Source organism: Glycine max, chromosome 18 (assembly GCF_000004515.6).
Source record: "Glycine max cultivar Williams 82 chromosome 18, Glycine_max_v4.0, whole genome shotgun sequence".
Taxonomy (NCBI): Eukaryota; Viridiplantae; Streptophyta; class Magnoliopsida; order Fabales; family Fabaceae; genus Glycine; species Glycine max.
Window position 1 is genome coordinate 58,250,008 of NC_038254.2, and position 15,681 is coordinate 58,265,688.

General features: G+C 30.9%; 1 protein-coding gene across 1 annotated transcript; it reads left to right on the plus strand.

The window, feature by feature from the left end:
* Positions 1-6,670: 6,670 nt before the first annotated feature.
* LOC100779345 (CDP-diacylglycerol--glycerol-3-phosphate 3-phosphatidyltransferase-like) lies at positions 6,671-9,556 on the plus strand. Its single transcript, NM_001253146.2, is given in 7 exon segments — positions 6,671-6,855; positions 7,059-7,156; positions 7,271-7,321; positions 7,392-7,505; positions 8,680-8,736; positions 8,818-8,903; positions 9,010-9,556. Coding segments are annotated over 7 exon segments (663 nt in total). The 5' UTR covers positions 6,671-6,719; the 3' UTR covers positions 9,131-9,556.
* Positions 9,557-15,681: the final 6,125 nt, after the last annotated feature.

A 15,681-nucleotide genomic window follows, 5' to 3' on the forward strand; every position in this document is an offset into this window, starting at 1 on the left:
AAAAATATATCCATGTTTGTTATAGCGTAATAAAATAATGATTCTCATGCATATTTGATTTCTGGGAAGAGGTATTCCCACATTAACTGTTTCTATTCCTGGGGAAGGAGGGTGGGTAAGTTCATTCCTGTAGGAATGGGAATACATTTCGGAGAGTAAAATTTTAGAAATACTCTCATTAATTAGTTTCTACCAATTGTTTCACTATCCTCTCATTAAGAGATATCTCTCACATTACCGTCAATTTTGTTTTCACGCAATTCTTATTATTTCATTACCACTGCTAAGAATAAGAATATTGGTTCATCTTCTGCATAATAGTATTTCTGAAAATTTTAGATTTGGTTAGATATATTGGCAATTGGTTGCTGGAGTAGAAAATTAAAAGTCAAATTGTTAAGTACGTTTATATTGAGTGCATATCATATGACAATTATTATTTTACGTGAGAATGAGAATGATCTTTTTCATTTGTTAATTAAAATGAAATATCAAGATTAAAACATTTTAAAATTAAATTAAAGGTTCATTTAATCATAAAATGTCTATAAGATTTAGGAAATAGAAAATTAAATATTTTAATGATTTAATTTACGTCAAGATCGTCACCATAATCATCACCTTCGTCGCAACCATCATCGTCATTGCCACTATCGTTGTGATCGACACCATAATAACCATCATCATGATTGTCACCATGATCATCGTTGTCACTACCAACATGATCATCACTACTGCCCCTACCACTACCATCACGATCACTGCCATGACTATCATTATCGCCACCAACATGACTATCACTGTTGTTGTCATCACTAACATGACCGTCATTGTTGTCGTCGCCAACATGTTGACGACAGCGATAATAGTCATGTTGGGGGTGGTGGCAACGATAGTTGATGATTATGATGATGATTGGTCTTTTATTTTAATTTAACAGTTAAGATTGAATATTTTTATTCTCACATGAGATGATTATTCTCATATGATAGGGAAACTATCACCGGTATGAAAATTTGTATATGATATTTTTTTTAATTATTAGATTAATCTTACTTACAAATCACTATGGTGCATCTACTACACCATATACCTTCTCTGTCTTCATCAGAATTCTCGCATCCCCGACATCAGTGATTCGTCACAGATAAAACCACCATCGGCTAGTTGGTCTTCTTCTTCTTCTTCTCATCTCTTTTATTTTATCTTTCGATGACAATTTTTGGCCTCTGCACACGTCGTCGATACTCGTGCATGACAAACCTAGATCTCTTTGTGCCCGAGCGTTTAAATAAAGGAAAAAATGTTTCACGGATATCAGTATTCTATTAGACATAAGTTTAAAAAAATGCATAATATGGGCACTTAAGCATTGTTTCAAGGGTCCAAATCATAGTTTTTAGATTTTGTTCTCCTCATTTGAGGTCATTGTCGATGGAACTGGTGCATGATATTTTTGTTTTTGAATTCTTTGACGTTTAAACACAAGGAAAAAATGTTTCATGGATATTAGTAATCTATTGGACATAATTTTAGAAAAATGCATAACATGGACACTTAAGCATTGTTTCAAGGGTCCAAATCATAGTTTTTCTTGAGTTTGTTCTACTAATTTGAGGTCATTGTCCATGGAACTGGTGCATGATATTTTTTTTTATTATTTGAAGTTTAAACATAGGAAAAAATGTGTCACAGATATTAGTATTCTATTTTACATAATTTTAGAAAAATGCATAACATGGACACTGAAGCATAGTTTCAATGGTCCAAATTGTAGTTTTTCTTGATTGTGTTCTACTAATTTGAGGTCATTGTCCATGGAACTTGTGCATGATATATATATTTTTTAGCTTCTTTGACATTCAAACTACAGAAAAAATGTGTTACAAATATTAGTAATGTATTGAACATAATTTAAAAAAAATGCATAACATTGGCACTTAAGCATTGTTTCAATGGTGCAAATAATAGTTTTTTTGATTTTGTTTCCCTTATTTGAGGTCATTGTCCATGGAACTGATGCATGATATATATTTGTTTTGATTCTATGACGTTTAACCTAAGGAAAAAATGTGTCATGAATATTAGTAATCTATTGGACATAATTTTACAAAAATGCATAATATGGACACTTAAACATTGTTTCAAGGGTCCAAATCATAGTTTTTCTTGATTTTGTTATACTAATTTGAGGTCGTTGTCCATGGAACTTGTGCACGATATATGTTTTTTTGGATTCTTTGATGTTTAAACTACAGAAAAAATGTGTTACGGATATTAGTAATGTATTGAACATAATTTTAAAAAATGCATAACATGGGCACTTGATCATTGTTTCAAGGGTCCAAATCATTGTTTGTTTTTTCTTCCTCCTAATTTGAGTTCGCTGTCCATGGACCTGATGCACGATATATTTTGTTTTGGATTCTTTGATGTTTAAACTAAGAAAAAATGTGTCATGGATATTAATAATGTATTGAGCACAATTTAAAAAAATGAATAACATGAGCACTTAAACATTGTTTCAAGGGTCCGAATCATAGTTTTTCTTGATTTTGTTCTACTAATTTGAGGTCGTTGTCCATGAAACTGGAGCACGATATTTTTTTTCTTAGACGTTTAAACTAAGGAAAAAATGTGTTACGAATATTAGTAAAATATTGGACATACTTTAGAAAAAGGCATAACAAGGACACTTAAGCATTGTTTCAAGGGTCGAAATCATATATATATATATATATATATATATATATATATATATATATATATTATTTTGTTCTTCTAATCCAAGGTTGTTGTCCATGGAGTTGATGCACGATATTTTTTGTTTTTTGATTCTTTGACGTTTTAAATAAGAAAAATGTTTCATGAATATTAGTAATGTATTGGACATAAAGTAAAAAAAATGCATAACATGGGCACTTGAAGGTTGTTTCTAGGGTCCAAATCATAATTTTTTTACATTTTGTTCTCCTAATTTGAGTTGTCTATGGAGCAAGTGAACAATATATTTGTTTTTGGATTCTTTGATGTTTAAACTAAGGAAAAAATGTGTCACAAATATTACTAATATATTGGACATAACTTTAAAAAAAATGCATAACATGTGTACTTAAGCATTGTTTCATGGTCCAAATCTTAAGTTTTTTTTTTATTTTGTTATACTAATTTGACGTCGTTGTCCATAGAATTGGTGCATGATATATTTTTTTTGGATTTTTTTACGTTTAAAAAAAGGAAAAAAATATGTCACGAATATTAGTAATGTGTTGGACATGATTTTTAAAAAATGCATAACATGGATACTTGAGCATTGTTTCTTGGGTCCAAATCATATATTTTTTTTATTTCATTCTCCTAATTTGAGGTTGTTGTCTACGGAGCTGGTGCACGATATTTTTTTTTGGATTCTTTGATGTTTAAACTAAGGAAAAAAATGTGTCAGGAATATTACTAATGTATGGGACATAACTTTAAAAAAATGCATACCATGTGTACTTAAGCATTATTTCATGGTTCAAATCATAGTTTTTTTTTTTATTTTTTTATACTAATTTGACGTCGTTGTCCATAGAACTGGTGCACGATTTTCTTTTGGATTCTTTGATGTTTAAAAAAAGAAAATGTGTCACGAATATTAGTAATGTATTGGACATAATTTTTAAAAAATGCATAACACGGGCACTTAAGCATTATTTCAAGGGTCCAAATAATAGTTTTATTTATTTATTTTGTTATCCTAATTTGAGGTCATTGTCCATGGAACTGGTGCATGATATATATATTTTTTATTCTATGACGTTTAACCTATGGAAAAAATGTGTCACAGATATTAGTAATCTATTGGACATAATTTTAGAAAAATGCATAACATAGACACTTAAGCATTGTTTCAAGGGTTCAAATCATAATTTTTCTTGAGTTTGTTCTACTAATTTGAGGTCGTTGTCCATAGTACTTGTGCATGATATATATATTTTTTGAATTCTTTGATGTTTACACTATAGAAAAAATGTGTTACGGATATTAGTAATGTATTAGACATAATTATAAAAAATACATAACATGAGCACTTAAACATTATTTAAAGGGTACAAATCATAGTTTTTTATTTTGTTCTCCTAATTTAAGGTTATTGTCTATGGAACTGGTGCATTATATATATATATATATATATATATATATATATATATATATATATATATATATATATATATATATATATATATATATATATATATATATTCTATGACGTTTAAACTAAGGAAAAAATGTGTCACAAATAATAGTAATGTATTGGTCATAATTAAAAAAAAAAGCATAACATGGGCACTTAACCATTGTTTCAAGGGTCCAAATTATAGTTTTTTTTTTTATTTTGTTCTCCTCATTTAAGGTTGTTGTCCATAGAGCTGGTGCACGATATATTATTTTTCGATTCTTTGACGTTTAAACTAAGGAAAAAATTTGCCACAGATATTAGTAATCTATTGGACATAATTTTAGAAAATTGCATAACATAGACACTTAAACATTGTTACAAGGGTTCAAATCATAGTTTTTCTAGATTTTGTTCTTCTAATTTGAGGTCGTTGTCCTTGGAACTGGTGCATGATATATGTTTTTTTTATTCTCTGACATTTAAACTATAGAAAAAATGTGTTACGGATATTAGTAATGTATTGGACATAATTTTAAAAAATGCATAACATGGGCACTTGATGATTGTTTCAAAGGTTCAAATCATAGTTTGTTTTGATTTTATTATCCTAATTTGAGGTCGCTGTCCATGGAACTGGTGCACGATATTTTTTTTTTGGATTCTTTGATGTTTAAACTAAGGAAAAAATGTGTCACAGATATTAGTAATGTATTGGACATAATTTTAAAAAAATGCATAACATAGACACTTAACCATTGTTTCAAGGGTCCAAATCATAGTTTTTTTTTATTTTGTTCTCCTAATTTGAGGTCATTGTCCATGGAACTTGTGCATGATATTTTTTTTTTGGATTCTTGGAAGTTTAGACAAAGTAAAAAATGTGTCACGGATAGTAGTACTGTATTGGACATAACTTAAAAAAAATGCATAACATGGACACTTAAGCATTGTTTCAAAGGTTCAAATTGTAGTTTTTTTTTTATTTTGTTCTTCTAATTTAAGGTCGTTGTCCATGAAATTGGTGCACGATATTTTTTTTTATTCTATGATGTTTAAACTACAAAGAAAATGTGTTACAGATATTAGTAATATAATGGACATAATTTTTTAAAAATGCATAACATGTGCACTTAAGCATTGTTTCAAGGGTCCAAATCATAGTTTTTTTAAAATTTTGTTCTCCTAATTTGAGGTTGTTGTCGATGGAGCTGGTGCATAATATTTTTTTTTTGGATTCTGAGACGTTTAAACTAAGAAAAAAATATGTCACAAATATTAGTAATGTATTGGACATAAATTTAGAAAAATGCATAACATGGGCACTTAAGCATTGTTTCAAGGGTGCAAATAATAGTTTTTTTTTATATTTTGTTCTCCTAATTTGAGGTCGTTGTCCATAGAACTGATGCACAATATTTTTTTTATTCTTTGACATTTAAACTACGAAAAAAATGTGTCACAGATATTAGTAATGTATTGGACATAATTAAAAAAAAATGCATAACATGGATACTTAAGCATTGTTTCAGGTGTCCAAATCATAGGTTTTTTTTTTATTTTGTTCTCCTAATTGGAGGTCGTTGTTCATGGAGTTGATGCACGATATATTTTTTTTTTTGATTCTTTGACGTTTAAACTTAGGAAAAAATGTGTCACGAGTATTAGTAATGTATTGAACATAATTTTAAAAAAATACATAACATGGGCACTTAAGCATTATTTCAGGGGTCGAAATCATAATTTTTTTTTTGTTCTCCTAATTGGAGGTCGTTGTCCATGGAGCTGATGCACAGTATTTTTGTTTTTGGATTCTTTGACGTTTAAACTAAGGAAAAAATGTGTCACAAATATTAGTAATGTATTGGACATAATTTAAAAAAAATGCATAACATGGGCACTTGAGCATTGTTTCAAGGATCCAAATCATATTTTTTTTTTATTTTGTTATACTATTTTGGGGTTGTTGCCAATGGAACTGATGCACTATATATTTTTTTTTTTGGATTCTTTGACATCTAAACTAAGGAAAAAATGTGTCACGGGTATTAGTAATGTATTAGACATAATTTTAAAAAAATACATAACATGGACACTTAAGCATTGTTTCAAGGGTCCAAATCATAGCTTTTATTTATTTTGTAGGCATTCATGGGTCCAAATCATAGTTTTTATTTTATTTTGTAGGCATTCGTTGTTTCAAGGGTCCAAATCATAGTAACAGATCAAAAACTCAAAATAAGAACGCCAATTCTATGAAGAAGAGTTGAGTTGGAGAAGAAGAAAAGAACATGAAAGGGGAGGATCTGGACTTGCGCTGACTACGGGAGAAAAAAGAGGAAGAACGGAAGTAGAGGATTGGAAGAAGATAGAAGGGGTAGGTTGGGGTTTTTAAAATAGTAGGAGGTGCAGGATGCAATAAGGGAGGTGCAGATTTCAATTGCCCATCCTTAGAAGGAGAGAAATGCTCGGTAGTTATTTGTCAAAAAGAAATCACAAGGGTTTGGTGTTGGGGGCCAACAATACGACCTGCGTCTGTGTAATTGTAGGTGCCAAACATATGGTTGCCGAGATGAATGTCCGTGAATTTTCCATCTCTAAGAATGACCGTACTTCAAATTCCAATTCCAAATTTCTTACCTTGCCCACCATTTTGACTCTTGGCCGTGTCGCCGCTGTACCTCTTCTTGTTGCCAGTATGTTTGTTATTCGTTTTCGTTTTCTATTTTTTTTTTTTTTTTATCTCGAAGGGATGCAATTCAATTTGTTTCTTCGTTATTTCTTTTCTCAAATTATACACACGTGCTTGCGTCATCTAGATTCACTTGTTACAATGCTATCTTCTTGTGCACTGATTTGATTTGATCTAATCAAATCTTTTCTCTCATATTTTGTTTAGCCTTCTACATGGATGGTTGGCGAGGAACAGTTGTTACTACAAGTATCTTCACTGCTGCAGCAGTTACAGATTGGCTTGATGGTTATATTGCTCGTAAGGTACCTACTCTTAATTTTTCATACTCCCTTTTGTTACACCTCACGTAGCCACCATTTTCTGTTTTCAACTTTACTCATTTCTTAAACAATTTCTTTTATATACTTGCATTGCAGATGAAAATGAAATCTACATTTGGTGCCTTTTTAGATCCAGTAGCTGACAAGGTAATTGTCTTTTAACCACAAGTTTCACTCAGCAATATGTGAATTTAATTTTTACTGAAACTGAATGCAGCTTATGGTTTCTGCCACATTGGTCTTATTATGTACTAGACCGTTGGAAGTTGCTGTGTTTCGACAAGTACCATGGCTATTGATTATACCTTCAATCACCATAATTGGCAGAGAGGTAATGTATCCATATGTCTTGTATCAGCAATTTCATTGGGAACCTTGCAAGCGATGGAACTTATGCATCTTATTGTTTCTATCTCTCCTTAACTTATTCTATCTTGTTTAGTTTGTATAATGTGATTCTGTGTTATTAAATTAGCTGCAAACCAGGTTCTACTAACTGTCACGGAATCTGAATTATTAATGGCCATTTTGTCACACTAGAATGCACTAAATAGCATAATTGTGAGTCTGTGAATTTGGGGTCTCCCATGGTTGTCCTCCCACTCGCATGGTATGACCATTGAGACTACCTGAAGCTCTGGAGGACAGAATCAATGATGTTCTATTAATGTGCACCATTTTGTTGCTGTAGTGTGTAAGTATCTGAAATTTTTGTGTCAATGATGTAAACCATTATCCAAAAGCCACAAAAGTTGTGTCTGACTTTCAAATCCATTCTTCAATGTGAGAATAGAGGTAAATATGAACTAGTGGTTGACTGTGTGTATTTGTGCTTTCCATTTCATCTTACAAGGAAAGTTAGTATGACTGTGTTTTTTTCTTGGGTGTAGAATTGCAACTGATAGAGTATAGATCACTGGCATATACCCTGAGTTCAAGATAAATTAAGGGAAAAAACTAATCATCCATCCACTTTGTTAGGATATAAGGAGAAAAGAGAGTTAGTTAAGATGGTTAGATTATTAATGAGTTAGTTAGTTAGTTAGAGGGGTTTATTAGATATAAATAGGGGAAGAAGGATAGGAGAGATTTAGATTTGTATCACATCTATCACTTTCTCTCTTTACCTATTGTATCTTCTCTCTATCTCTGTCTCTCTCCTTTCCATCCCAATCCACCCCAAAATGGGGTGGACAAATATCAGCACCCTAAATTAAGATGCATAATCATGAATAGTCCAAAATTCACTCTTACCCCTGGGAGGCCGTTGCTTATCCTAGATGGAGGGGGTGGTTAATGATTCTAAACTGGGGGGCTCTGGAGTTCAGGATAAATTAAGATGCATGTTAGCTTGCATTTATGCATGCATACTTGTTTATCTTAGATTCTAATTTTATATAGTTCTCTCTTTCTTTTTCCATTTCTTTTCAAGTCATCATACCTTGTCTGCTATACTCACTTCGTGAATTGAGAACAAATGTCTTACAATTTCTTCTTGTAAATAGATAACCATGTCGGCACTCAGGGAATGGGCTGCTTCCCAGGGTAGCAAGCTTCTGGAGGTTTGTCTTTTGTTCAATTGAATCACTTGCTTGCTCTATATACGAAGTTATGAGCTTATAGAATTAAACAAAAATTAATAGGTTGTTGCAGTTAATAATTTGGGGAAATGGAAAACAGCATCACAGATGGTGGCGTTAATCATCCTCCTTGCTACCCGGGACTGCAGGTATTTATTTTCTTTGCATTTTAAGGAATCTCTATTATTTGCTATGAAAAGAAAAAGTATTGATCCTGTCCCCATTTGACATATATTTGGTTGGATCCTTTTTCAGTCGTGGAGGACCTGCTATTTTGGTGGGATCTGGGGTTGTCTTGCTTTACATTTCCGCAGGGCTTGCCTTATGGTCATTTGTAGTATATATGAGAGAAATATGCAAGGTGTTGCGGAGGTAGCATGTTTGATTGCTCTCTGCCTTCACATATATCCGCTTGTTTGGTGGGTTTTATTCTTTTGATCATTTCTTACGTAAACAGTTTAGTTAGTGATTCCATGGAAGGGAATGTAGTCCTTGTGAGTTGTGACCAATATATATAATGTTTGCTCTCCACAATGTCTAACTCTGCAAAGCACCATTCCTCCTATTCTTGAAAATTGTATTGTTTTTCCCCCTTAGTTACCACTGGTAAAGGAAAGATGGAAAAAAAGAAAGAAAGATGACATGTGGATTGAATTGGAAGAATTCAGGTTACTAGTCACGCGAATCGAATTCCTATCTACAGTTTGGAGCCTATTAAAGTTTGCTACCTGAGAAATTTCGCCAGAGGAATCAATGTATGGTTCTAGTTGACTCTTAAATTGATTTTTGTCCTGGTCATATTATTTGCCAATACTTAAATACAACAGTTATTTTTCAGTGTCTGCACATGTTTAATATTCCATGCAATTTGACTTTACTTTTTTTTTTTTAACTGGTATTTGTACCCTCGGGATGCACGGACAAATGGTTGGCATTAAAAGACTAATTGACATTTTTATATTATAAGATTAGATTGTTTTTATATAATATCATACAACAATGCTTTTAATAATTTTAAATATTTTCGTTCAAAATTAACAAAATTATAATCAACATTTTTGTATAATAAGTAAGTTTAAATCACCACTTGACTAAATTAAATACGTTATATTTTTTCTTAAATTTTTAAAATCATTTATTATATATAAAATAATATAATTTTACGTAAATGTCTAGGTAAATTACCAGAGATAATAAGATATTTATCTTTTAGGTAAATTACTATATGATACTAACTAGTTAGTTATGGGTGTGTTCGCATAGGTTGAGTTCGTTGTTACGTCATTTATCCATTTTTAGTAGCTTTTTGTTTATTACTTTTCATATACATTTCTGTTTAAAGACATTTTTTTTATTTAATTACTATTATTATATTATTTTTATGTTGAAAACTTTCATAAAATTTAATTTACATTCATCTTAAAATATAATTGACTAAATTTTTCTCTTGTAAATATTACTCTTTTCTATTACATAACTTCGTAATACCGCTCTATTGTTATTTTAATATTTACTATTGAATAAACAAATTAATTAACGAAATATTTTATTTAATTAGATGTTTTAAATTTAAATCTGTAAAAATACAATTCTATTAAAAACTTGGAATATTTATCCCATTATAATTTTATATGTAATTTGATTTAAAATAATTATATTTATAGTTTTTAAATATCAGTGATCATAAAAAAAGAATTATATATATTCTAAATATTTAATTCCAGAAATAAAAAACATTTCACTTTAAAATATAATAGATTTTATTTTGAAACTATACATCATTGGGTAACATCACTTGATACGTAAAGAATGGAAGAAGGTATTATCATATAAAAAGCAAAAAAATGATATCATATAATTAAAATAAATTTATGTCAAACAAAAAAATACAATAAAATATAATATTTTATGAATAGTATATTTAAAGTGAAAATACATTAAAAAGTAATTAACAATGTATGGTCTATAGTATATTTTTTTTTTCATTTTTTACCCGAGTTAAATATATTTGATGTATAATAATAATAATAATAATAATAATAATAATAATAATAATAATAATAATAATAATAATAATATTTTTTTACAAGAAAAGATAACATTATTAAATGACCATCCAAGCACAATCAATGCCTCAACTGTGTAGAACAAATAGAAAAATATCTAAGATACAAAAACGCATCCTATGACATGTAAAAAAGAATAGAAAGATCAAATTCCGCAATCCCATACCACCTTATTACTAGAAAACACATGACCGCATCACTATCAAAAGACCCCACACACTTATAAAAGACTCCCACCATATAGTTAAGAATCCTATACATCAAAGCTTTTAATCACACCTGGGGTGAAAATGAGCCAAACAGCTTGTTAAGGGCCTTTGACTCGACCTAGGTAAGACTCGGCTCGGTTCGGCTTGTTTACTATAAAGGTTAAGCTCATGCTTTTTAAAAAGCCTTTTTAGATAAAAAGGCCAAACTCAAACTATAAAAAAAAACTTGTTAAGCTTGACAAGCTCGCCTGTTTAACTAACTAACAACAATAATAATAACTTTATTTTATCAAATCTTATCTTATCCAGATTTTATTCCATCTAGGTTTTATTTTATCCAGATTTTATTTCATCTAGATTTTATTTCGTCCAGATTTTATTTCATCAAATCTTATCGTATTTTGTCCAGATTTTATTTTATTTTGTTTATGGGTTTGAAATTAAAATAAATTTGTAAGCTTTGGGACTGAGGACCTAATCCATACATTTTTTAATATTATGCTCTTTTTATTTTCTTTTGATATACTTTGTACTTTAATGACTTGAATTCAATATGATTTTGTTTATCAATTATTTTTGGATTTGTACATTACTTATACGAAATTTTATAAATTTCTTTTTTTAGTTAGTATTTCACTAGGTTTTAAAATAATTAATTAATCAAAGACGTTTTTAAACAAGCTTTTAAATAGGCTCGTGGACCAAGCCAGTAAGCCGAGACGAGCCTTAAAAAAAAAGCCAGGTAATGAGTTAAGATCAAACTTTACGTATACAACTCAAGCCGAGCTCAAGTCTAGTAAAGTTTGGTTTGGCTTGACTCATTTTCACCCCTAACCACACCCCTCTAAACAATATTGTATATTTGGACCATTGAATCATTATTTTTGAAGCTTTCTTCAAGTAAAATGAATACTCCTACACACTTTTTCATGATTGGATGTATGCTAAAAGAGCCCAATGCTAAATTTATCTCACAATTGCTTCGAAATACACAAAATTGAATCTGATAAAAAGTTGTCTTTGTCAAAATTCTGACTTCTTTATAGTTCAGTAACGCAATTCTCACGGACACAAACTCCCTCAATAATCCTCCATGCCCACCAACCATTGATACCGTGCCTGAACAAAAAAATATCACTATTCAAACCGTTATCTCATCCAGACATCCCTATGCAAGTTCTGGGATTAAGAATCCGACCTGATAAAGGATACTGCAAACCTCTACTTTCTAGTGTTCCATTGCCAAGAAAACACCTGTACATCTTCCAACATTGTGATATCAGTGTGCTGCGTTTTGTTTTTGCCAGCAAAATGAATATTATAAAAAGCACAAGCAGTGCAACAATATACAACATAGTCCCTGGCACCCACCTATAACACAATGCCCGAACGATACCCCTCCATCTAAGAGCAAAAAAATGCTTACATCCAGTGCATATCTCAACCTCCAAAAAAGACTAAACACCAGGTCCGGCAAAAAGATCACGAATCTTAGCCTATGCAATCTTAACCAAAAAGACTAAACACCGGGAGACAAAAACTGCTGTAAACAAACATTCATGAAAAAACCTTACTAAGCAAATGTACATATTGTAAAACTATCCCAGTATAACAAATATCCAGCCTTGATAGTCTTGCACAGAATCCCTCTTATCATGTAAAAATCTTTAAGACCATATGGGTCACTTCTACGTTCAAAAAGGATTTTACCATTTCCTTTTCTTTGCGAGACAAAGGAAAAGAGAGAGTTAAAAGCTCATGGAAAAACAATGGCTGATCTATTAGCCAATAAGTGTAAACTAATACAATCCAGAGCTACTTCAAAAATTGTAAAGTGAAGTAAAAAATAAATACTACCTTAGCTAAACAGTCTTTTGGCTTATTAGCCTCTCTTCTAACATGATTGCATTGGACATTTTCATCAAGTGAACAGTTGAGAGGGAATTAAAATTCAGCTATAATTTTTCTAAAACCTTAATTCCAAATCAAGTGGAGGCCATGATAGATAGATCCCCCAAAGTTCAGCTTTTTGTTATAGAACAATCTTGAACTCCGAAATAAAAAAACTACATTTGAAATTGAAGTACTATTTCTAAGAACTTCACTGCAACCTGCTAGAGGAAAGGAGATATTAATTGAAGCATTGACATTAACTTTTACCCAATTAGTATGAGGAGGCTACCATCTTATAGCACTATGATTTGTTATTTAAAGTTTTGATTGAATGACTCGCATAAATCCTAATATTTGATTGGCTAAGGCAAAGTCTTGCATGGCTTTTTTAATTTGAATCACAGCCACTGCAGTAGGCACGTCCTTGCTAGCAAAAAACAAATTGTTTCTCAATCTCCAAATTACATCCACTAAAAAGCCAAATATAAGTGTCAATCATTAGGAGAAGCCTTGGCAGCCAAAGTTACCAGAGCAAGCAACAAATACCAACCAAATACATACTGCTTCAGAGTAATGATTATAAGAACCAATAGCTAAAACAGTATACATTTTTTTCCTAAAACAAAGAGCTATCATATATCCTTAATTCCACACACTGCAACATCTGATAATAAAGAATTCACATTCTAGGACCCTGCTCATCCACAAACTCAAATAAACAATCATTATTACTTGCACTCACCAGGGTCTCTGTCCCAACTAAAAGTGGGGAAAAAATAGCCCTTAAGATCTTTACTTAATTAAATAATGACCGAATTCTACTGAAGTACAGAAGATAAGATTTTCTATGAATTTACACATGAAAACAGAGTCAAGGTAAAACGTATGGTAAAGACCTTTATTCATGTCTTATACAGAGAAAAGAAGAAAAATGCAACACATCAACATTTCAATTAGACTTTGTCTTAAGGCTAAGGAAATGAAAAGCAAAAAAGTGATGCTATCCTTCCACCATACTATCACAGTTAAAACGAAACATGGTATATTCATAATCATATGCAACCCCAAACACAGAAGAATGTATCAAACTCTAATAATTTTCAAACCAATTTAATTAGTTGCATGAGAGGAGGACAAAAATTGAAAAAGCGAACTAGCTAGCATTAACATAAAACTAAATTACCTTAATGGGTCTGAATTCAGATTTGGAACTAAGGCTAGGATTTGTAGCTCTAGAGTCTAGACATAAAAAACCTTTCCTAAATTAGGAGTAACATTAGCAATAACTTTTAGTAATTGATTATGCAAGATTGCTGACTTTCTATTGTGATTCACTGATGTTGTACTTTTACTAATTGATTATGCCGATGATAGCAAATGATAGTGTAGTTAGCTTCATGGAGAATTATGATTTTGAAAGAATTTGATTTAGACACAAAAAAAAGTCCACATTGAAAATGAAATTGAAACAATGATTTATTTTTACTGATAGAAGTAGTTACTTTTAGAGATAAGGGCAGTTAAAAAATGAATTATTCAAAGTAAAATGCATTCAGGGGTCAAGAGAAACACATATCTAACATAAGTGAGGCAGATAAAAATAAATATATCTAACATAAGTGAGAAGCTCTAACAATGACCCAAATGATTCATTCAGAGTATAGGAAGTTAAAAAATGAATCACTTTCACCTAAATACAGCTCCATAAACAAAGAGTAAAAATCATTTACAAAGAGTAAAATTCATTCAGAGTATATAGAAAGTTTAAAAAAAGAATGATTCAGAGTAAAACACATCGAGGGTCAAGAGAAACACAAACACCTAACATAATTCAGAACCTCTAACAATGACCAAAATGATTAATTGAGAGATTAGAAAGTTAAAAAAATGAATGACTTTCACATAGATACAACTCCATAAACGAAGTGTAGAAAGTTAACCTCTTCTGCTTCTATTCACACTTCCACGCACAACGAATTTGGACCGAGTTCCACTATCTGTGAGGGGATGAACCGTAGAAAGTTAAAAAAATGAATCAATTACAGAACTAATATATAGATCCAACAAAAAAACTTGATTTTCAATCCACTGAATGCACCTTTATTGGGTACTCACCTCACATAGAGGGTACAAATGTTTAAATCCAGCAGGGAAAATCTTTATTTCTAAGGATGTAAACTTTAATGAAACAAACTTTCCCTTTGCTGTTGGTACTGTTTCCTCACCCCCCTCCTCCGTCTCCTCTCAAATTTTACCTCTTGGCATTCTTTAACATTTTTTTTACTTCTTCAAAATTACAAGACTTCATATTTTATTTGATAATTTTTTTTTTCTGTATTTTGTTATGAGTGAGTGAATGAGCAGTTTTATTTTATGTTAAAATGACGTGTTTGAATGACCGTGTTATGTTTAGTTGTTTTTAATGTTATGTTTTGTTAGAGTTTGATAAACTCTGATTTTTCATTGATCAAGAAAAAGTAAGACGGGTTACAAAAGGATAGTGTCATCTCTATATAGAGAGACTAACTATTAACTAACCAATCTGTTACTAACTAACTATAGTAACTAACAAACAGCTCACTAACAGCTTAACTGTAATTAACTGATAGATAGATCAATATGTTTCTATTTGGTTTTGCCTTTATTTTTGGGTTGTTTTGCTTTGGATCGAACAAATTGGAATGACAGACGAAAGTAACATAATATCTGAACGAAGCTCAGTCCCGCAGCAGCCGTGATGATGCTGTGGTTTGCTGCGA